At 40.0% G+C, this 25,518-nt stretch overlaps 1 protein-coding gene across 1 annotated transcript; it reads left to right on the forward strand.

Annotated features, from left to right (window-relative positions):
• Window positions 1-420: 420 nt before the first annotated feature.
• Window positions 421-1,371, forward strand: LOC110544301 (olfactory receptor 10A7). Its single transcript, XM_021630344.1, has one exon. It carries the CDS (start codon window positions 421-423, stop codon window positions 1,369-1,371), a length of 951 nt encoding a protein of 316 aa, XP_021486019.1.
• Window positions 1,372-25,518: the final 24,147 nt, after the last annotated feature.

Here is a 25,518-nt window from a genome sequence, read left to right on the forward strand (position 1 = left end):
ATTTTTGTGCAGGTTGATAGATAGATATCGGTCAATTTACATTTTCTATATGTAGACATCCATTTAGACCAGCACCATTTGTTTATCTTTAATCATATGATTATTTCCTAAGTTACTTAATTTAATAAACTATGCTTTTTAAAATGGCACATCTCTGATGAAGAGTTTAAACTTCTGACTACTGATGAGCAAAATCCTGCACCTAAAAGAAAAGATTAGTAAGACTATGAAAAAAATGTTATATTTATTTCACTGTAAATATTTCTCATGGTTTAGAAAAATCAGAAGACTAAAACTACTGAGAACAAGAATGCATTTTATGGAACTTTATTGTTATTTTTTTAAAGATGGTGGCTATATTGATAGAATGCTTTTGATTCAAGCTTGATTTTTTTTTTTTTGTGAGAAATTGTCTAAAATATGACTTGTGAAAACCATACCAGAGTCACTGAATTCATTCTTCTGGGATTCACAAACAACCCTGATATGCAGGTTTCCCTCTTCATTTTGTTTCTGGCCATCTATTTAGTTACCTTGCTGGGGAATTTTCTCATTGTCACAGTTACCAGTGTGGAACCTGCTCTTCAAACACCCATGTACTTTTTTCTGCGAAACCTATCACTGCTTGAAGTTTGTTTCACTCTGGTCATGGTGCCAAAGATGCTGGTAGACCTAATATCAACAAAGAAAGTCATCTTTTTTGTGGGCTGTGGCACCCAGATGTATTTTTTCTTCTTCTTTGGCAGCTCTGAATGTTTTCTCCTCTCTATGATGGCTTATGACCGTTTTGTTGCCATCTGTAATCCTCTTCGTTATCCTGTCATAATGAATAGGTCCCTGTGCTTGTGGATGGCTATAGGTTCTTGGATGTCTGGTGTTCCTGTGTCCATGTTACAAACAGCTTGGATGATGGCTCTTCCTTTCTGTGGACCCAATTCTGTAGACCATTTTTTTTGTGATGGTCCTCCTGTCTTAAAATTAGTTACTGAAGATACAACTACATATGAGATGCAAGCACTTGCATCCACTCTTCTCTTTATCATGTTTCCATTTTCTCTCATTTTGGTCTCTTATACCCGCATTATTGGGACCATTTTGAGGATGCCATCTGCTACTGGTCGCCAGAAGGCATTTTCTACATGTTCATCACACTTAATTGTGGTATCTCTCTTCTATGGAACAGCCAGCTTGACTTATCTAAGGCCCAAATCTAACCAGTCTTCAGAGAGCAAGAAACTTGTATCCTTGTCTTATACTGTTATTACACCTATGTTAAACCCCATCATTTACAGCCTAAGAAACAATGAAGTGAAAGGAGCAGTCAAAAGAACTATCACTCGGAAGGTCTTGAAGAAGTTAGATGTGTTATGAGATCCTCTTTCTAAACAAAGTGGGGCTACAGTATTCACCCACATTTCAAGCAAAAGAGTGGATGGTTTTTCTTGTCCTATCAGAATCACTTTCAATATCAGGCCATCAATCATCCCAGGCAATCACAAGAAATGGAACTCTCAATTGAAATAGTTGAGGAAAAGATTATAAACAGACCATTTAAAGACTGTGGGCAAGTTTATGTGATTGTCATTCAGGCCATATGATGGAAATTAAACACTCTTTGGCCTTAAGTGGTAAGTGTATTTAGTAACTGAACATCTGTAGATACTCCTCAGGATATTATGGATGAAAAAAGCTACAGGAGCTCTGCACTCAAAAAGGTAGTCATCACAATATTATTCTTTTAATTTTTTTAAACCTTTTAAAATGTATGGTTGGCTTCAGTTTTTCCTCAAACCAAATCTGAAGCAGAGAGTGAAACTTTCCTTTGGTTCATTATATGGAGACCAGACTTTTAGGGGCTAGAGCCATATGGGAAAGGGTAAGAAATATGATCCAGAGTAAATATAAATACCACAAACTAATATGTGATCTATGGTTAATGAGATAGAAGAATGAAATATTGCTTAAGTGATTTTTATCAATGTGTATTTTTTAAAAAATGAGATTTAGTGAATTCTTAATGCAAATTCTATACTTAAATGAGCCTTTAAAATAAAATGATATTAGCATTAATATTTGATTATATAATTGTGAACATTTTGCTCAGAGGCTAAATTAGGCTTTTTTATTTACCAATCTCCTGTTCTTATAATTTAAATAAAAATATTCATGTGATACTATGGCATACAAAACAGAACAGGGACCTACTGGAAGACATACTGATGTAGTTGGCAGAAAGGCTATAGGAGTAATCAATCACTTTTGGACTGGATTTTAAGCCCACTCCATGAAATGTTGCCTATACCTGCCAGTGCTTAAGTGGCCAGTAACCCAAGAATAGATAGGTCACAGGCCTAAGAAAAAAAATCTGGGGGAAGGGGCAAGATGGCGGCGCCGGGAGGACTCTCATTCTGAGCAGCAGCACAGCAGGATCAGCACAGTGAACAGCAATCAGAACTCTCGGCCATAAAACACAGTCATTGTGTTTCCCAGGTGAGAGGATACCCCACGGTGGGGGATTAGATCAGCCTTTAACTCACCCGGCTAAACCGCGAAAGAGATCCCGGTTCCTCCAGACGCTTGGCTGCCGGCCGCCAGCCCCAGCCCCAGCCCAGAGCCACAAGCCAGTGTCTCTGGTCACGGTCCCAGACTGAACCTTGGGCACCACACTATCAGAGACTGGAATTTTCAGTCGAGAGATAACCCCAGGGTACAGGAAACGATTGGGACCGGCCTTAGGTCACCCAGACATCCCCTGGAAAAGACTCGGGCGGGTTCCACGGGCACCCCAGGAGCCAGCCCAGAGCCAGAGCCGGGGACCCAGGTTCCAGCACAGAGCCCTGCCTGCCTGCGCGCCTGATTCGCCACCGGAGATAGAAACGGCGGGTCTGATCTCAGAGCACTCAGCTCACCCCCAACCTGAAAAGGTCCCCGGAAAATTACCCAGCTTAGGGAGCCACTCAGACTCCCAAAAGCCACAAAGGCAGACACAGGCAGTTTCTGCACACCAGAGAGCTGGCAGAGACTGAGCCGCCATCACATAGCTGTGCTCCAGGCACAGGCAAATTTCTGTGGCCAGCCAGCTGGCGGACACTGAGCAGTGTGCACCAGGGCAAAAAAAGACACTAGGAGTCCGTGTCTCCAGAGAATCCACGGGGAAGGAAGGAAACTGTACTGATCTAAATCACCCAATCCTTCCCTGGAAAAAGTCTAGCAGTCTAGTGGGGCCGAGGCGCCAGCACTCAGCTGTGCTCCAGACACAAGCACAAACAGTTGAGGCGCGCCTGATGTCCAACTGGGTCACAGCAGCTGATCATTAAATTTGCAACAAGAAACCCAGAAACAGGGCAGCTGCCCTCAGGACTTCCCTGGGTGAGAGGAGAACCCTCTCGACTAACAAAGACCACAGTTACCACTCAAGTCTATATCCCTGAGGTGAGCAACTCCTGAAAAAACACCAGCCATCCAGGGACTATACCCAAAAAGCTGAGAAGACATCCTTCAGGAAAATCCAGCTTTCTGCAAAGGGGATTCTCTCCACCACAGGATCCCCAGGAACCACCAGAAAATAACCCCAAACTCCTAAGATAACACAATGGGTAGAGGCCAGCGTAAAAGCTCAAGCAACAAAAGACAGAGCAATATGGCATCTCCAGAACCCAGGTACCCAGGGGCAAGTAGCCCTGGACACCCCACCATAACTGAAATCCAAGAAGATGACCTAACAAGTATGCTCATGAAGATGATAACAGAGGAAACAAATAAGATTCGTAAAGACATAGAGGAAGATAAACTCAAACAGAATATTGCCATCCGTAAAGAAATAGAGGAAGCTGCAGCCAAACAGTTTATGGCCTTTAGAAAGGAAATGCTTAAAACACTGAATGAAATGAAAGAAACAGAGTTGAAGGAACTAAAAGAAAAACAGGAAAGTACAATCAGACAGGTGAAGGAAGTAAACAAAACAACTCAAGACCTGAAGATAGAATTGGAAAAATTAAAGAAAACACAAATGGAAGAAATAATGGAAAGGAAGAATCTAGGGAAGAAAACAGGAACTACAGAGGTAAGCATAACCAACAGACTACAAGAGATGGAAGAAAGAATCTCAGGTGTAGAAGATACAATGGAAGAAATCGATGTATCTGTCAAAGAAAATGTTAAATCTGAAAAATTCCTGACACAGACCGTCCAAGAAATGCAAGACAATATGAAAAGACAAAACCTAAGAATAATAGGTATAGAGGAAAAAGAAGACTCCCTTCTCCAAGGCCCAGAAAATATTTTCAACAAAATCATTGAAGAAAATTTCCCCAAGCTAAAGGAGAGGCCAATTAGAATACATGAGGCCTACAGAACACCCAGCAAATTTGACCAGAAAAGAAAATCCTCCCGCCACATAATAATCAAAACAGTAAGTATACAGAACAAAGAAAAAATACTAAAAGCTGCAAGGGAAAAAGGCCAAGTAACATATAATGGCAAACCCATTAGAATCACACCTGACTTTTCAACAGACACTATGAAAGCCAGAAGGGCCTGGACAGATATCATGCAGACCCTAAGAGAACACAGATGTCAGCCCAGGCTACTATACCCAGCAAAACTCTCAGTCCTCATAGATGGAGAAAACAAGATATTCAATGACAAAAACAAATTTCAACAATACCTACAAACAAATCCAGCATTACAGAAGACACTGGAAGGGAAAATACAACCCAAGAAAGCTAGCTACATTCAAGAAAACACAGGAAATAAATAACCTCACTTCAGTAAAACAAAAAGCAACCAAGCACACAACCTGATGACCACAGCCAACATCAAAATCAAGAGATCTAACAGCCACTGGTCATTAATCTCTCTCAACATCAATGGACTCAATTCTCCAATAAAAAGACACAGATTAACAGAATGGATACGTAAACAAAACCCAGCAATCTGTTGCATACAAGAAACACACCTAAGACACAAAGATAGACATTACCTGAGGGTAAAGGGTTGGAAGACGACTTTCCAAGCAAACGGACCCAAGAAGCAAGCAGGAGTAGCCATTCTAATATCTGATAAAATAGACTTTCAACCAAAATTAATCAAAAGAGATGGGGAAGGACACTTCATACTCATCAAGGGAAAATTCCACCAGGAAGACATCACAATCCTGAACATCTATGCCCCAAATACAAGGGCACCCACATTTGTGAAAGAAACATTGATAAAATTTAAAGCACATATAGATCCACACACATTAATAGTGGGAGACTTCAACACCCCACTCTCAACAAAGGACAGGTCAACCAAACAGAAATTAAACAAAGAAACAATGTCTCTGACAGAGGTCATGAATCAAATGGACCTAACAGATGTTTACAGAACTTTACACCCAAACACAAAAGAATTTACCTTCTTCTCAGCACCTCATGGAACCTTCTCCAAAATAGACCACATAGTGGGTCACAAAGCGAGCCTCAACAGATACAAGAAGATTGAAATAATCCCATGTATCTTGTCTGATCACCATGGAATAAAGCTGGACCTCAACAATAACAGAAATAACAAAAAGCCTACACACACATGGAAACTGAACAACTTGTTACTAAATGACAGCTGGGTCAGGGAAGAAATAAAGAAAGAAATTAAAGTCTTTCTAGAAATCAATGAAAATGAAGACACAACATACCCAAACTTGTGGGACACAATGAAAGCAGTGCTAAGAGGAAAGTTCATAGCACTAAGTGCCTTCAAGAAGAAATTCGAGACAGCTCATTCAAGCACCTTAATGGCTCACTTAAAAACCCTAGAAAAAGAAGAAGCAGACACACCAAGAAGGAGTAGACGGCTGGAAATAATCAAACTCAGGGCTGAAATCAATCAATTGGAAACAAATAAAACAATTCAAAGAATCAATGAAACCAAGAGCTGGTTCTTTGAGAAAATCAACAAGATCGACAAACCCTTAGCCAGGCTAACTAAAAGGCAGAGAGACACCACCCAAATCAACAAAATCAGAAATGAAAAGGGGGATATAACTACAGACACTGAGGAAATCCAAACAATCATTAGGACTTACTTCAAAAGTCTATATGCCACAAAATTTGAAAATCTAAATGAAATGGACAATATTCTTGATCGATTTGACTTACAAAAGCTGAACCAGGACCAGGTAAATCAACTAAATATACCTATATCCCCCAAAGAAATAGAAGCGGTCATCAAAAGTCTCCCATCCAAAAAAAGCCCAGGACCAGATGGCTTCAGCGCAGAATTCTACCAGACCTTCAAAGAAGAGCTAACACCAATTCTTTTCAAACTATTCCACAAAATAGAAACAGAAGGAATATTACCAAATTCATTCTATGAAGCCACAGTCACCTTGGTACCTAAACCTCACAAAGACTCAACAAAGAAAGAGAATTTCCGGCCAATCTCCCTTATGAACATTGATGCAAAAATACTTAATAAAATACTTGCAAACCGAATCCAAGAACACATCAAAGATATTATCCACTATGACCAAGTAGGCTTCATCCCAGGTATGCAGGGGTGGTTCAATATACGGAAATCCATCAATGTGACCCACCATATTAACAAACTGAAAGAAAAAAACCACATGATAATCTCCCTAGATGCTGAAAAAGCCTTTGACAAAATCCAACATCCATTCATGTTCAAAGTATTGGAGAGATCAGGGATACAAGGCACATATCTAAACATAGTAAAGGCGATATACAGCAAGCCTATAGCCAACATCAAACTGAATGGAGAGAAACTTAAAGCAATCCCACTGAAATCAGGGACAAGACAAGGCTGCCCACTCTCTCCATATCTCTTCAACATAGTGCTGGAAGTCCTTGCTAGAGCAATAAGACAGTTGAAGGAGATCAAGGGGATACAAATTGGAAAGGAAGAAGTCAAATTATCACTATTTGCAGATGATATGATAGTATATGTGAGTGACCCCAAAAACTCTACCAGGGAACTCCTACAGCTGATAAACACCTTCAGCAAAGTGGCAGGATACAAAATTAACTCAAAAAAATCAGTAGCCCTCCTGTATACAAAAGACAAAAGGACTGAGAAAGAAATTAAGGAAACAACACCCTTCACAATAGCCACAAATGACATAAGGTACCTCGGAGTAACCCTAACCAAGGAAGTCAAAGACTTGTATGAAAAAAATTTCAAATCTCTGAAGAAAGAATTAGAAGAAGATATGAGAAGATGGAAAGATCTCCCATGCTCATGGCTTGGTAGGATTAACATAGTAAAAATGGCCATCTTACCAAAAGCAATCTACAGATTCAATGCAATTCCCATCAAATTACCAACACAATTCTTTACAGACCTGGAAAGGAAAATTCTCAACTTCATATGGAATAACAAGAAACCCAGAATTGCTAAAACAATCCTCTACAATAAAAGATCTTCTGGAGGTATCTCCATCCCTGATCTTAAGTTGTACTATAGAGCAACAGTTTTAAAAACTGCATGGTACTGGCATAGAAACAGAATGGTGGATCAATGGAACTGAACAGAGGACCCAGAAATAAACCCACACACTTATGGACACCTGATCTTTGACAAAGACGCCAAAACCATACAATGGAAAAAAGATAGCATCTTCAACAAATGGTGCTGGTCTAACTGGATGTCTACATGTAGAAAAATGAAAATAGATCCATACTTGTCACCCTGCACAAAACTGAAGTCCAAGTGGATCAAAGACCTCAACATAAAACCAGACACATTAAATCGGCTTGAAAAAAAAGTGGGAAATACCCTAGAACTCATTGGTACAGGGGGAAACTTCCTGAACAGAACACCAACAGCACAGGCTCTAAGAGCAACAACCAATAAATGGGACCTCATGAAACTGAAAAGCTTCTGTAAAGCAAAGGACACCATCATCAAAACAAAGCGACCACCTACAGATTGGGAAAGAATCTTCACCAACCCTTTATCTGACAGAGGACTCATATCCAATATATATAAAGAACTAAAGAAGCTGAAAAGCAGCAAACCAAGTAATCCACTTAAAAAATGGGGAACAGAGCTAAACAGAGAATTCTCTGTAGAGGAATACCAAATGGCAGAGAAGCACTTAAAGAAATGCTCAACCTCATTAGCCATTAGGGAAATGCAAATCAAAACAACCCTGAGATTTCACCTTACACCCATGAGAATGGCCAAGATCAAAAACTCAAGTGACAACACATGCTGGAGAGGTTGTGGAGAAAGGGGAACCCTTCTCCACTGCTGGTGGGAATGTAAACTTGTACAACCACTCTGGAAATCAATCTGGCGCTTTCTCAGACAACTAGGAATAGCGCTTCCTCAAGATCCAGCCATACCACTACTGGGCATATATCCAAAAGAGGCTCAAGTACACAAAAAGGACATTTGCTCAACCATGTTTGTAGCAGCTTCATTTGTAATAGCCAGAAGCTGGAAACAACCCAGATTCCCCTCAATTGAAGAATGGATGCAGAAATTGTGGTACATCTACACAATGGAATATTACTCAGCAATGAAAAATAAGGAAATCATGAAATTTGCAGGTAAATGGTGGGATCTGGAAAGGATCATCCTGAGTGAGTTGTCTCAGAAGCAAAAAGACACACATGGTATATACTCACTCATATAGACATACAACATAGGACAAACCCACTAAAACCTGTGCATCTAAAGAAACTAAGCAAGAGAGAGGACCCTAACTAAAACGTCCAATCCCCATCCAGAAAGGCAAAGAGGATGGACATCAGAAGAAGAAGAAAACAGGAAACAACCTAGGAACCTTCTACAGAGGGCTTCTGAAAGCCAGAAGAAGAAAACAGGAAACAACCTAGGAACCTACCACAGAGGGCCTCTGAAAGCCTCTGCCCTTCGGACTATCAAAGCAGATGCTGAGCCTGCTGGGCAACTGTTGGGCAGAGTGAACGGAATTTTAGGTAAGAACTGGGAAATAGTAAGAGCTGGAGAGGACAGGGTCTCCACAAGGAGAGCAACAGAACAAGAAAATTTGAACATAGGGAACTTCCCAGAGACTCATACTCCAACCAAGGACTATTCATGGAGATAACCTAGAACCCCTGCACAGATGTAGCCCAGGGCAGTTCAGAGTCCAATTGGGTTACATAGTAATGTGAAGAGGGACTGCCTCTGACATACTCTGATTGGCTTGCTCTTTGATCACCTCCCTCTGGGGGGGGGAGCAGCCTTACCAGGCCACAGTAGAGGACAATACAGCCACTTTTGATGTGAACTGACAGACTAAGATCAGAAAGGAGAGGAGAACCTCCCCTATTAGTGGACTTGGGGAGTGGCATGCAAGCAGAGGGAGGAGGGAGGGTGGGATTGGGATGGGAGGAGGGAGGGGCTTATGGGGGGATGCAGAATGAATAAAGTGTAATTGATGAAAAATTTAAGAAAAAAGGGAAAAAAATAATTTAAGAACCTTAAATGACTCAAAATTGGAGGAAAACATGGAGTTAGTCAATTGGCATGGAGCACGTCTCGCCCCTGGGGGCAATGGTCTCCTGAACCTACTCAGACCTCGGACACCACCACTGCTAGTTCTAGAACTGACGCAGGATGTTCCAACGAGGGGTTAAGGCTTCTCATAATATTTCCTATAAGCCCACACCTGTTTGTCTATATCCCCCATTTTTATTCATTATTAGCCAGATAGAGCCAAGTAATTGTGGCAATGATACTTGCTTTTTTGCCCAATGCTGGAATGCTAGTAAAGTTAGGTATGCCCTGGTTACTCGCATGCCTCACTGGGTGCCTATGCCCATTGATGCCCCTCACGCTATGACTCTCTTCAGACAGAAAAGGGATCTTGGAACTACAGCCACCATTGTTACTACCATCTCATTGACGGCTGTTGGAGCTACCACCAGGGCATTAGCCATGAGTCATACTGGGCAGACTGCTCAGACCCTGAATAATCATTTAGTCAATGTAGCTCATGCCTTAGTTGTACATAAAAGAATTAATGCTCAACTAAAAGGAAGCTTGATGGTGTTCAATCAGAGGATTGACCTCTTGCAGGAGCAAATTGATACCCTATGGCAAATCGCTCAACCTGGCTGTCAATGAAAGTATGCTGGACTTTGTGTCACTAGCATATAACATGAGAATTTTTCCTGTGCTGCAAATCTGTCTAAACAATTGTCGAGCTATATTTTAGGTAATTGGACTGGAGAATTCGATACTACGATGGAGCAGCTGAGAGTGGCCATTGTCACAGTAAATTCTACCGGAGTGGACGCAGGACTAGCCACAGGATTATCAACATGGATTGCTGCAGCCATGAATCATCTGAAGGAATGGGTGGGCATGGGAGTGTTAGCAGGCCTTCTGGTGTTGGTCTCCTTGGTTTGCCTGTGGTATATATGCAAGATTAGAGTCTCACAACAGTGTGATGCAGCCATGATCATTCAGGCCTTTACAGCCATTGAAGCAGGACATTCTCCCCAAGCATGGTTGGATACCATAAAAAGCTAAAATGATACGCTCAGGATGCGAGGCTAAGCACTGCACTCAGGGTCAGCTGCTTTGGACCCAGAGAAGAGCATGTCTGGTTGCATGCGGGTTGATGCCCCAGGTCCCGCCTCTGAGAAAAAGGTATTGGACGGGTCTGATGCTCTTTGGGTGGATGACACCTAAATGACCATCTGTACAAAGTCCCAATTTATTTCTAATATCAGAGATCAGACATCTACTCTTGCCTGATGCGTCTAAAACAAAAAGGGGGAACTGTAGAGAGCTGCGGAATGCTATGCCTTAAAGATGGAGCTGGTTTCCGCCTTCCACCTTCCCGATGGTGAGTGCTCTCTGTCACGAACAACTCCACATTTGGCTAAGGCCGAGGATCTGGCTTGCTTCCATGTATGTGGACCTATCTGCATTGCCCCCGTGGCACGCCTGGGTTGGCTACCCAGAGGCTATTTAAGCTGTGGGCTGGCTTTCCCCGGGGTCCGAGGATTGTTCAATGTTCCTGAATAAACCGCATTGAAAAAAAAAAAAAAAAAGATAACAAAAACCTTCAAAACACTGGCAAAAGATTTCTACTACATGGAAGGTTAACCAAAATAATTACCCTAAGACAAACCAAACAAATAACAACCAAAATACCAAACTCTATTTTCATTGGATAGATGTACTCTGTTTCAAAGTACCATTGAAACAATCAAGAGTCAAATAGAGAGAATGAACACATTTCCAAAACTTTATTTTGGGTATTTAGCCTAACTGAAGCGGGCTTATCAGATTTGTTGGAAAATTAAAAATTCACTTTTAGTTCTACTAGAAAGAAAACACAAGAAAACAAAGGACTATGTTTCCCTTTCTTCCGTGATACCCTATGAAAACTTAGTGTGGTTAAAATTTGAGCATTTGCAACTATTGTTGAATAAGTTATTTGGGTCATTAAAGAAAATAATAAAAGAATAAAAGCAAAAAAAAAATCTGCTGCTATAATTCTGATAAATTAACATAATTATAAAATGATTCTAATGACACATTGCTATACCCAGAGATCAGTGCCTTCCTCAACCCCTCATCAGAGAAACTTCTTCTTGCAGTAATCACATTTGTAATATCGCTATTTTAATTTTTTTTTCAATGCAGTTTATTCAGGAACATTGAACAATCCTCGGACCCCGGGGAAAGCCAGCCCACAGCTTAAATAGCCTCTGGGTAGCCAACCCAGGCGTGCCACGGGGGCAATGCAGATAGGTCCACATACATGGAAGCAAGCCAGATCCTCGGCCTTAGCCAAATGTGGAGTTGTTCGTGACAGAGAGCACTCACCATCGGGAAGGTGGAAGGCAGAAACCAGCTCCATCTTTAAGGCATAGCATTCCGCAGCTCTCTACAGTTCCCCCTTTTTTGTTTTAGACTCATCAGGCAAGAGTAGAGGTCTGATCTCTGATATTAGAAATAAATTGGGACTTTGTACAGATGTTCATTTAGGTGTCATCCACCCAAAGAGCATCAGACCCGACCGATACCTTTTTCTCAGAGGCGGGACCTGGGGCATCAACCCGCATGCAATCAGACATGCTCTTCTCTGGGTCCAAAGCAGCTGACCCTGAGTTCAGTGCTTAGCCTCGCATCCTGAGCTTAACATTTTAGCTTTTTATGGTAGCCAACCATGCTTGGGGAGAATGTCCTGCTTCAATGGCTGTAAAGGCCTGAATGATCATGGCTGCATCACACTGTTGTGAGACTCTAATCTTGCATATATACCACAGGCAAACCAAGGAGACCAACACCAGAAGGCCTGCTAACACTCCCATGCCCACCCATTCCTTCAGATGATTCATGGCTGCAGCAATCCATGTTGATAATCCTGTGGCTAGTCCTGCGTCCACTCCGGTAGAATTTACTGTGACAATGGCCACTCTCAGCTGCTCCATCGTAGTATCGAATTCTCCAGTCCAATTACGTCCAAGCACGTCTCGCCCCTGGGGGCAATGGTCTCCTGAACCTACTCAAACCTCGGACACCACCACTGCTAGTTCTAGAACTGACGCAGGATGTTCCAACGAGGGGTTAAGGCTTCTCATAATATTTCCTATAAGCCCACACCTGTTTGTCTATATCCCCCATTTTTATTCATTATTAGCCAGATAGAGCCAAGTAATTGTGGTAATGATACTTGCTTTTTTGCCCAATGCTGGAATGCTAGTAAATTTAGGTATGCCCTGGTTACTCGCATGCCTCACTGGGTGCCTGTGCCCATTGATGCCCCTCACGCTATGACTCTCTTCAGACAGAAAATGGATCTTGGAACTACAGCCACCATTGTTACTACCATCTCATTGACGGCTGTTGGAGCTACCACCAGGGCATTAGCCATGAGTCATACTGGGCAGACTGCTCAGACCCTGAATAATCATTTAGCCAATGTAGCTCATGCCTTAGTTGTACATAAAGGAATTAATGCTCAACTAAAAGGAAGCTTGATGGTGTTCAATCAGAGGATTGACCTCTTGCAGGAGCAAATTGATACCCTATGGCAAATCGCTCAACCTGGCTGTCAATGAAAGTATGCTGGACTTTGTGTCACTAGCATACAACATGAGAATTTTTCCTGTGCTGCAAATCTGTCTAAACAATTGTCGAGCTATATTTTAGGTAATTGGACTGGAGAATTCGCTATTTTAATTTAAACATTTTACAGTATTAACTCAGAGACCCAAACTAGACAACTGAGACTTTGGACCGTTCAGTCCTAACTAGGATGTCTTCAACAAACTCCCTTTTCTCTCAAGGCTCAGAAATCTATGGGGAAGAGGAAGTAGAAAGATTTTAAGAGCCAAAAAGCATGGATGACTCTAAGAAAACAATGTCTTCCAGAAACAGCACTGAAGCACATATGAACTCACAGAGACTGTGGCAGCACACATAAAATCTGCCCAAGTTCAAACCAGATGGGATCCCCGTAATGAGAGGTAGAGGTAGATTTACAGTCTCACAACTAACCAGGAATCTATTTGTGATTGATTTCTGCTATCAAAGGGAAAACTAATTTTTGTAATAGAGTGTCACTGCATATATTAGTCACACTATAAGACAGGCTCCATGCTTAGGTGTAGTTGGCCAACACAAAAGAAATTCCATGTTTTGTGTTTTTGTTTTATTTTGTTTTGTTGTGAACTTTTTGTTTATTTTGGCATTTTTTGTTTAATTGGTTTTGTGTTTATTTTGACTTCATATTTGTGTTCCTTTTGAAAGGGAGAGAAAGAAAGAACATGAAGTTGAGTGGTGGGAGGATCAGGAAGGAGACAAGGGAGAAAAGGCACTATCAAAATATATTGTAAAATGTTTAAATTAAAATAGTGATATTACAAATGTGATTTACTGATACAATACTTCTAGCACTTACTTCTATAGCAAGCCAAGTGATAAATTTGGATTTTCCATGAGAGAAAATTAATATCAAACAGTATAAATAGATTGACAAAATAGAGTTACTGAGAGGTGACCTCTTCTCAATGTAATTTCATTATTCTTGAATTTTAGATCCATTGTATTAACATCATAAATAGCTCCAGTTGCATTTTTATTATTTTTATTACTTAAATTATCTTGACATTGAAAAAAATTTTTCATTATAGTTGAATAAAATTCCACTGAGTATACATGATCTACTCAATTTTTGATGAATATTTTCACACACAAAAAAATGGCTGAATCTGAAAATTGTTATATTAAGTAAGGTAACCCAGGCTCAGAAAGATGTGTAACAGTCTTTACTTGCATGTGAATTCTATATTCTTGATTTTGCACACATGTATGTAGGCATATGGTTACTATGTAGTTCAAATGCCGATTTCTGTACCCCCATATCTGGTTGCAATCTTCATTCTGAGAATTTTCTGTCTCCATGTTGTGTAAATACTGCTCCCAATTGTCCCCTGAAATGCCAATAAAGCAGCTTACAGCCAATCACAAAGCAGGAGAGAGACTAGGGCTAGACTTCCTGCCTGCCAGGGGAGGTGGAGTTAGAGGAGGAAAAGGGAATTCAGCTGGGAGAGATGGCCAGTAGACATTAGAAGAGAGCTGGAATTAGGGAAGCTACAAAGTGCAAGTATCTTAGAATGTAAATCGAGCAGGTGCCGAATTAGCTTAGATTAGGGTTAAGAATAGAGTAATAACTGCTCAGTTCTAATGCCGTGAACTTATTTAAATATTATAGAAGAGTCTCATTGTGTGATAGCCAGGGTAAGAGAGAAACTGAGAAACAAACACAATTTTATAAAAACAATTTTAACAAATGTATTTACATAAAAATGAGTGTAGTTATAGACCATGAAACTAAAAATGGGACCTTGAGAGGAATAAATTTTTTTAAGGACAGGGGACAATAAATAGAATACATGTGAGATGAAACTTGAACGTGGAGTGCTAGAGAAGGAAAGATACAAGGGGGGATGGGTGTCAAAGACTGGAAAAGGAAAGTGGGGCAAGATTAACTAATACAAATTATGTTTGAAAACGACATCATGAAACTTATTATCTTGTATGCTAACTAGAAAAAAAGGAAATTTAAAAACAACAGAGACAAGATAATAATATGAGCCAAATTTAATTTTGGAAACAGTACAAGCAAATATTGATTTACATAAAAAGTGGTATATCATGATATTGGCCCTTCTGTAATTATTAGTTAATTTTTAATTATTTTAACCAGTAATCACCATCTACCATGCTTTGTCAATTCTCCAGAAAATGTATAAGCCACCACAAATTTGTAAGTTGTGATGAATATTTTAGTTTTTGTTTTAATGAGGTATTTACTAACTGTGATGGAGAAATTGAGATTGGAAATGTATGTTCCTTTAAATCTCTCTCTGTCATTTTTAAAATACTAAGAGGGTTCAGAGAATTTTACTTAGTGATTATTTGGCAAAATTCTGTCACAATGATTTCTATCTATATGTAATTTATGAACAGAATTTCAGATTTCAAAATCAAATTAGTAGTGCATGAATATTTTAAAATGTGTGTTTATGCCAATATGGTAAAATACAGATAATATGTAAAAAATATGAGTATACCTAACAGTAAATAATACTTGGATGTAATATCAAAATGCATAATAATACTCTATATCAAAATATTATGTTTTATGTGTGTATATGCCATACACCTGCTGAACAACAAAATTAATTTCTTTCTGTTGTATGCAAACAAAAATGTAAACTAGTTATATACTTACTGCATTTTCTATTCCACTTGTATTCTGAAGTTTTGAAGTGGTAGTTGATAATTGTATTTAAAATAGCTTTATTGAAGTGGAGGTAAACTGGAGCTGGGGAGATGTCTCAGTGGGTAAAGTAACCACTGTGCATGCATCAGACATGGGTTTGTAGCCTCAACACCCAGATGTGTGCCTGTAGTGCTGCACCAGGAGAATCCACAGGTGGATCCTGGGTGCTCACTAGCCAATCAGCCTAGTTGAAATAGCAAGTTCCAGATTCAGTGAGCTATCCTGTCTCAAAAATAAAGTGAAAAGCACAAGAGGAAAATACCCCAACATTGATTTCTTTTTTAAAAATAATTTTTATTTATTTATATTAATTACAGGTTATTTACTTTGTATCCCAGCTTTAGCCCCCTCCCTTATTCCCTCCCAATCTTACCCTCCCTCCCTCATCTTCTCCCTGCCCCTTTCCAAGTCCACTGATAGGGGAGGTCCTCCTCCCCTTTCATCTGCCCCTAGCTTATCAGGTATCTTCAGGACTGGCTGCAATGTCCTCCTCCGTGGCCTAGAAAGGCTGCTCCTCTCTTGTGGCATGGGGGGAGGTCAAAGAACCAGCCATTGAGTTCATGTCAGAAATAGTCCCTGTTCCTCTTACTAGGAAACCCACTTGATTACTGAGCTACCATGGGCTGTACTGAGCAAGGGTTCTAGGTTATATCCATGCATAGTCCTTGGTTGGAGAAAGTCTCATAAAAGACTCCTGTGCCCAGATATATATGGTCCTTGTGGAACTCTTGTCCTCTCCAGGTCATACTGACTCCCCCTTTTTTGATATGATTCCCTGCACATTTGCCTGCAAATTTTATGATTTCCTTGTTTTTTAATTGCTGAGTAGTATTCCACTGTGTAAAAGTACCACAATTTCTATATCCATTCCTCCCTTGATGGACATCTGGGTTGTTTCCAGGTTCAGGAGACAACTTCCTGAACAGAAAACCAACAGCAACAATCTAATCTAAGAGCAACAATCAATAAATGGGACCTCATGAAACTGAAAAGCTTCTGTAAAGCAAAGGACACTGTCATCAGAACAAAATGACAGCCTATAGACTGGGAAAGTATCTTCACCAACACTATATCTGACAGAGGGCTGATATCTAGAACACATAAAGAACTAAAGAGGTTAAAAACCAATAAAGCAAGCAATCCAATTTAAAAATGGGGTATGGAGCTAAACAGAGAATTCTCTGTAGAGGAATATAGAATGGCGGAGAAACACTTAAAGAGATGCAAATCAAAGTGACCCTGAGATTTCACCTTACACCCATCAGAATGGCTAAGATCAAAAATTCAAGTGAGAACACATGCTGGAGAGGATGTGAAGAAAGGAGAACCCTCCTCCATTGCTGGTGGGGATGTAAACTTGTACAACCACTTTGGAAATCAACCTGCTGCTTTCTCAGACAATTAGGAATAGTGTTTTCTCAAGATCCAGCTATACCACTCCTAGACATATATCCAAAAGATGATCAAGTACACAACAAGGACATTTGCTCAGCCATATTTGTAGCAGTTTTATTTGTAATATTGAGCATTGTTTTCTGCCCTCCACAAGTATAGGCATAGATAAGAATAGCAACACACACATATACTCACACATGTGACACATATGCAGACAAAAAGACATACAAATGAGAAAAATTGATAAGAATTACAGTGGCATAAGACTCATTTAAAAATTCAATATAATTGTTTTCATCTTCAAAGTTTTAGGAGCAATTTAATACATGATTTCACTATTTAGAGACATGATTAAAAATATTTATGGAGATAGTCACCTGAAGGTGTATTGTGTAGCTTACATTTTTCTTACTAACACAAATAGTGTTCTTTGAAGCATGTATTTCATGATTGATTATATAGGAATGTTATTGACATTTTAGTTCCAGTTTAAAAATATTTTTTCAAGTTAAAAATTCCATGGGACACATTCAAATGTATGTCTTCATACTGTTACCAAAATGATTATAAAAATAAAGCCTTTAAAATATCCTTCAGTTTAATTGCCATATTTTTATTTTTATTTTTTTAGAAAATATATTCTTCTGTCATACAACAAATCCCAACCACACTGTTCCCTCCCTCCACTTTTACCAGCTCCCCCCAAACACACACCTCCTTTCTCCCTATGATCCTCCCCTCTATTTCCCTGCAGAAAAGAGTAGGACTCCCCGACACAGCAACTAAACAGGACAAAATGAGAAACAATAAGATGAAAGCTCTCATATCAGGCTGAACAGTGTAACCCAATCGGAGGAAAGTAGGCAAAAGAGTCAAAGATACACCTGCCTCCACACAAGGAGTCCCACAAAAACAGCAAGCTGACAATCATATGACTACAGTTGTATATGTCCTATTTGCTACAGTCTTCATGCTTGTAACTTCAGTCTCTTTGAACCCATGTGAGCCCTGCTTAGTTGATTTTCTGGCCCATTCCTGATGTCCTCATTCTCCTTTGCCTCCTACAATTTTGTTGTTAAAAAAATGAATGGAAATCCAAATTGTTCTATTTTACCAATGAAGACCCAGGAGCCAGATACTGGGGTGAAAACCTCCTAAGCTCAGAGAGATAGAGAAGGCACCCAGCTGACCTTCCTACTTAGTTCATATCTCAGAGAAAAAAAGTCAAAAAGCTCACTAGCTCAGCTAATAGCCCAGGAGGTAAAGGTAAAAAAAAAAAAAAAAAAAAAAAAAAAGAAGAAAAGAAAAAACAACAACAGCAACAAAAACAAGCAAACAAAAAACAAACAAACAAACAAACAAAAAACCCAAGGCCAAAGGCTTGCTAGCTTAAAGCTCAAAAAGCTCCCAAAGCCAGAGAGCTAAACCTTAAGAACTAGAGTGAAAGCTCAGGAAGCCAGAGAGCCAAAGCTCCAGATCTAGAGAGCTAAAGCTTGTCCTACTTCTCCATGCTGTCCTAAATGCCCCTCAACTCAAAGCCTAGCCTACTCTTTAATCCCTGTCAGCTGGTTTCTTGCTCCTTGACCTAGGGTTAAATTCATTAAATCCTGTCTACAGAAAGCTCTGGTGTGTGCTAGGACTGGCTGAACCACACCATAATCACGTCTTTACAATAAACAGAATTGTTGGATTCACAATCTTGGGGTTCACAGTGGGATCAAATATCCTGCAACATAATCTTTCTTCTCTTCTACAGGATGCCCTGATTCTGATGAAGGGATCTGGATAGAGACCACCAATTTAGACTCTTCTCTGTGTATAATGTCTGGCTGTGGGTTTCTTCACCCTCTCCCATGTGCTGCTGCAAGAAGCCTCTCTGATGATGATTGGACAAGGCACTGATCGATGAATATCATTATGAATCAATTTATTGATTTTTTTCCATTTGTTTTTTTCTCTTCCCTAGGTCTCTGGGCTATCCAGTTTCCTGTTCCTAACCAGGCAATGTAGGGCAGGGTCTCCCTCTTGTGGCTGGGTCCTCAAGTTAAACCAAACATAAGTTGGCCCCTCCCACAAACTGAGCCACTATTGCCCCAGCTAATTTTGCAGGCAGGAGACTGTTGATGGAAAGTTTTGTGGCTGGGCTGGTGTCCTGATTTCTCTTTTGGCAGTCTGCAGAGTACCTTTCTGAACCAAAGAGACTAGAAGAGAAGGGGTGAAGACTTAAGCAGCTCCACCTCTCTAAGTTCCATGAGCTATGTGGATGTTCTCAGCAATGGGAGGCCCCACTGTCAGTTTCTGGAGAGTGACCATTTGTTCTAACATCAGCCGTATATGTAGATATATTTCTAATACATTAAAATGCATTTAATAAAATATATATTAGAAATACTCTGGCACAGCTAAATGTTGGTTAGAGACATCAGTCAAATTACACATTATTCAATCTAATCACAGATACAAAAGGTGAGGTAAGAAGAAAAAAATCCATGTTACTCATGTTTTGATGTAGCTGAAAAATACCATCTTTATTTCAACATCACTAAGGTAAAATGAGAACACACACACATATAGTTGTGACATAGACTACAAGGAAATGAGACAGTAGGGGTTCACAAGATGTCATTGTTTTTCTGTGAGCAGAACCAACATAGAACACTGTGGTGATGACTCTACATGTCCAGTGATGAGGGCAAGATAAAACTGACAATTCTGGCCAACTTTTGGGCAGAGTGCAGGGAATCTTATGAAAGAAGTGGGAAACAGTACGATGTGGAGAGGACAGGAACTCCACAAGGAAAGCAACAGAACCAAAAAATCTGAGCACAGGGGTCTTCCCTGAGAATGATACTCCAACCTAGGACCATGCATGGAGATAACCTAAGACTCCTGCACAGATGTAGCCCATGGCAGTTCAGTATCCAAGTGGGTTTCATAGTAATAGGAACAGGGACTGTCTCTGACATGAACTGATTGGCCTGCTCTTTGATCACCTCCCCCTGAGGGGGGAGCAGCCTTACCAGGCCACAGAAGAAGACAATGCAGCCACTCCTGATGAGACCTAATTGACTGGAATCAGAAAGAAGGAAAAGAAGACCTCCCCTATCAGTGGACTTGGGGAGGGGCATGCATGCAGAAGGGGGAGAAAGGGAAGGATTGGAACGGGAGAAGGGAGGGAATTACAGGGGGGATACAAAGTGAATAAAGCATAATTAATAAAGAATTAAAAAACCTGACAACTCGGAATTACAGAATTACATATTTGAACTTTTTAATGTGGTCCTGGTAGGTACCAACTCTATCGTTTCTGTTACTATTTTCTGCTGTGTGCACCTCTCAAAATCTTTTTCATACTTTTGCCATGTGTGAGTCAACAAGAGTCAATTTTCGGTTTTATGTGCTTTTTTTCTGACTTGTTTATTCACAATGCATAGTGTTGAGTTTCATGTAATTTCTTTCATCTTTCCTTTGACCATATTCACCCTTTTCCTACACACACACATACACACACACACACATACACACACACACATACACACACACACATACACACACACATACACACACACACACACACACACACACACACTGACCAGTGCAACAATGCTCCCTCTTCATCATAAATTACACTCAAGTTCTTCTATCTAAGGATTTGGGGAGAATATAAAAAGAGTTAAGAATCAGTGTCAGATAGCCAGCTGTACAGCCACCAAAGTCCAACAGACATGCAAAACCACCCAGGTAGACCAGGCACTGGGCCACCAAGTCTGTGGACCACTTTTGTGGCTCCCCAGGACTTCCCAGCAGGCACCTGGACACTCCAGTTCTGCAGCTGCAGCTGGACTCCCTAGTTCAATGGCTGCAGCACCACTGAGCTGATTGAACTCAACCTGCCACATTTGACTCAGCAGGTCCAAACCAGCCAGTAGAGAACAGAAGGAACCCCTGTGCTTTACGACTTGACCTGCTAGAGAGTGAGTGTGCCCTCAAGTGCCCACAGAGCCCCAGATCCAGGGTGCTTCTAAGCTAGCAGCCAGACATCAGATCCCTCCCACCCACACATCCACTGTGGGAAACAGAGGGTTTCTTGGGACATTGAAGCCTCTGCTCTGTGGATTTACCAGTGGAGTTTAGGCAAATAACTCCTGGAGCTCAGTTAGAGATGAATACCAGTAACCTGTTGGCCACTGACATACTCAGGGAATTTGCACCCGCAATCATCACCAGCACTTGCAATACCTTTAGTGCCTGCAAACCTTCGGTGTCTGCAAGGCACCCTTCCCTCACACTGAAAACCTCTACAATCTCTAGCACCCTGTCACTCAGGGCAAACTTCCACACACACGAACGTGCACATGCTTGTCTCTTCTGAGCCCTTGGACTTTCCTTCCACAGGTAGAGCTGAAACACCAACGCACACGCTGAAACCACTGGACCTCCCTCATCTTCCTGAAGAATTCTCCCGACACCAGAGAAAGATGGTATCAGTCTGATCTGCAGAATCCAGGAACAAACAGTAAAGGTTACAGATAAGCAAATGGCCAGGGGTAGGTGAAAGAACACATCCAACAAAAATCAGGACATCATGGCTTCATCAGCAATCCCCAAATTTAATGGATACTCCAATTCATCAGTAACACAGGAAAATGGCTTTAAAGTTATGCTTATGCAGTTATTAGAGGCACATAAAGAGGAAACAAACAAATCTCTCAGAGAAATAGCCATACAAATACAAACAGTTAAAAAAGAAATGAACAAATGTCTCAAAGAATTGGCTATGCAAGTGGACTCAAAGAAAGAGGAAAGGAACAAAGCTCTCAAAGAAACACAGGCAAATTTAGCCAAACAAATGGAACCACAAATAGAGGCACAATTAGAAGCATGTAGAGAGGAAAGAAACAAAAAATAGAGACCATCATAGAGAAACAGGAATCCACATTCAAACAGATGAAGGAAATGGTGCAAGCCATGAAAACAGAATTAGAATCAATAAAGAAAACACAAACTGAGAAAACCCTGGAGCTGGAGAACTTAGGGAAAAGAGCAGGAACCACGAAGGTAAGCATCGCCAATAGAATACAAGAGATGGAAGAGAGAATCTCAGGTGCTGAAAATACACTCGCAGAAACTGATACTTCTCTCAAAGAAAAAGTAAAACTGGAAAAGTCCCAAACACAAAAAATACAAGAAATCAAGGATGCCATGAAAAGGCAACATCTAAGAATAATAGGAATTGACGAAAAAGAAGATTCCAGGCTCCAAGGTCCAGAAAATATTTTCAAGAAGATAATAGAAGAAATCTTTCTCAACCTAAAGAAGGAGATGTCCATAAACATACAAGAGGCCTATAGAAGACCAAATAGACTAGACCAGAAAAGAAACTTATCACATCACATCATATTCAAAATAGTAAATCTACAGAACAAAGAAAGATATTAAAAGCAGCAAGGAAAAATGGCCAAGTAACATATGAAGGTAGACCTATCAGAATCACACTGGACTTCTCAACAGAAACTATGAAAGCCAGAAGGACTTGGGCAGATGTCATGCAGAGTTTGAGGGACCACAGATGCCAACCCAGAGTACTATACCCTGCAAAGCATTCAATTAACATAGATGGAGAATAAAAATATTCCATGACAAAACTAAATTTAAGCAATATCTACACAGCAAACAAGCACCACAGAAGATACTAGAAGGAAAAATCTGATCCAACAAAAACAACTACACCCAAGAAACCATAGGATACAGTTAATTTTCCAACAAAAATTAAAAGAAAACAAGCAATGAATCACAGTAAGACCACCAACTCAACAAAATGAACTAACAATCATTGGTCACTATTGTCTACCAACATCAATGGACTCAACTCTCCAATAAAAAGACACAGACTAACAGAATAGGTGCAGAAACAGGATCTAACATTTGGCTGCATCCAGGAAACACACCTCTGCAACAAAGATAAACACTACCTCAGAGTAAAGGGCTATAAAAATATTTTTCGAGCAAATGGACCCAGTTTTCTGGGTAGCTTGAGTAGCTATTCTAATATCTAATAAAAGAGACTTTCAACAAAAATTAATCAAAAAAGATGAAGAGGGGCATTTCATTCTCATCAAAGAAAAAAATCCACCAAGAGGACATCACAATTCTGAACATCTATGTCCCAAATACTAGAGCACCTACATTCGTAAATGAAACATTATTAAAGCTGAAATCACACATCAATCCCAACACCTTAATAGTGGGACACTTCAACACCTCACTATCACCAAGGAACAGATCATCTACACAAAAGCCAAATAGTGAAATCAAGGTGCTTACAGAGGCTCTCATTCAAATGGGCCTAATAGATGTCTACAGAACTTTTCACCCAAACTCAAAAGAGTATACCATCTTTTCAGCACCTCATGGAACTTTCTCCAAAATAGACCATATAGTTGGTCACAAAGCAAGCCTCAACAGATACAAGAAGATTGAAATAATCCCCCGTATTCTATCTGACCACCATGGACTAAAGCAGGACATCAACAACAATGGAAATAGAAAAAAACCTAGTTTCACATGGAAATGGAACAACTTGATACTCAATGACAGCTGGGTTAAGGAAGAAATAAAGAAAGAAATTAAAGACTTCCTAGAATTCAATGAATATGGAGGTACAACATACCCAAATTTATGGGACACAATGAAAGCATTTCTCAGAGGAAAAGTCATAGTACTAAGTGCCCTCAAGTAGAAATTTGTATCATCTCATACAAGCACCTTAATGGCCCAACTGAAAGCCCTAGAAAAAAAAAATAAGCAGACATACCTAAGAGGAGTAAATGGGTGGAAATAATCAAACTCAGGGTTGAAATCAATAAATTAGAAACAAATAAAACCATTCAAAAAATTGATAAAAAAAAGAGCTGGTTCTTTGAGAATATCAAAATGATAGACAAACCCTTAGCCAAACTAACTAAAAGGCAGAGAGACACTATCCAAATCAGCAAAATCAGAAACGAAAAAGGGGGCATAACTACAGACACTGAGGAAATCCAAACAATCATTAGGTAGTACTACAAAAGCTTATATGCCACAAAATTTGAAAATCTAAAGGAAATGGACAGTTTTCTTGATAGATTCCATCTATCTAAATTAAGTCAAGATCAGGCAGAAAGATTGAATAGTCCTATATCCCCCAAGGAAATTGAAGCAGTCATCAAAAGTCTCCCTTCCAAAAAAAGAAGCTCTGGGCCAGATGGTTTTAGCGCAGAATTCTACCAGACCTTCAAAGAAGTGCTAACTCCAATTCTCTTCAAAATATTCCACAAAATAGAAACAGAAGGAACATTACCAAACTCATTCTATGAAGCCACAGTCACCTTGACACCTAGACCACACAAAGACCCAACAAAAACAGAGAACTTCAGTCCTATCTCTCTTATGAACATTGATGCAAAAATACTCAATAGAATACTTGCAAACTGAATCCAAGAACATATAAAATACATCATCCACCATGACCAAGTAGGCTTCATCCCTGGCATGCAAGGGTGGTTGAATATTCAGAAATCCATCAGTGTAATCCAAACCGAAGGAGAAAAACCACATGATCATCTCCATAGATGCCGAAAAAGCATTTGACAAAGTCCAACACCCATTCATGTTTAAAGTCTTGGAGAGATCAGGGATACAAGGCACATACTTAACCATAGTAAAGGCAATATACAGCAAGCCTACAGCCAACATCAAACTCAATGGAGAGAAACTTAAATCAATCCCACTGAAATCAGGGACAAGGCAAGGCTGCCCACTCTCTCCATATCTCTTCAACATATTACTTGAAGTCTAGCTAGAGCAATAAGACAACGAAAGGAGATCAAGGGAATACAAATCAGAAAGGAAGAAGTCAAAGTTTCACTATTCACATATGATATGATAATATACCTGAGTGACCCCAAAAATTCAACCAAAGAACTCCTCAGCTGATAAACATCTTCAGCAAAGTGGCTGGATACAAAATTAACTCAAAAAAAAAAATCAGAATCCCTCCTATATACCAAAAATAAAAGAGCCGAGAAAGAAATCAGAGAAACAACACCCATCACAATAGCCACTAATAATATAAAGTACCTTGGGGTGACTCTAACCAAGCAGGTGATAAACCTGTGTGAAAAAAAAAAAAACTTCAAGACTTTGAAGAAAGAAATTGAGGAAGATATCAGAAGATGGAAAGATCTCCCATACTCATGGATTTCTAGGATTAACATAGTGAAAATGGCCATTCTGCCAAAACCAATCTGCAGATTCAATGCAATTCCCATTAAATTACCAACACAATTCTTTACAGACCTTGAAAG

The sequence above is a fragment of the Meriones unguiculatus genome, chromosome 7 (assembly GCF_030254825.1).
Source record: "Meriones unguiculatus strain TT.TT164.6M chromosome 7, Bangor_MerUng_6.1, whole genome shotgun sequence".
In the NCBI taxonomy this organism is placed as follows: domain Eukaryota; kingdom Metazoa; phylum Chordata; class Mammalia; order Rodentia; family Muridae; genus Meriones; species Meriones unguiculatus.

Coding starts and splice junctions, on each gene's coding strand:
- LOC110544301 (XM_021630344.1), top strand. CDS start 421: ATGACTTGTGAAAACCATACCAGAGTCACTGAATTCATTCTTCTGGGA.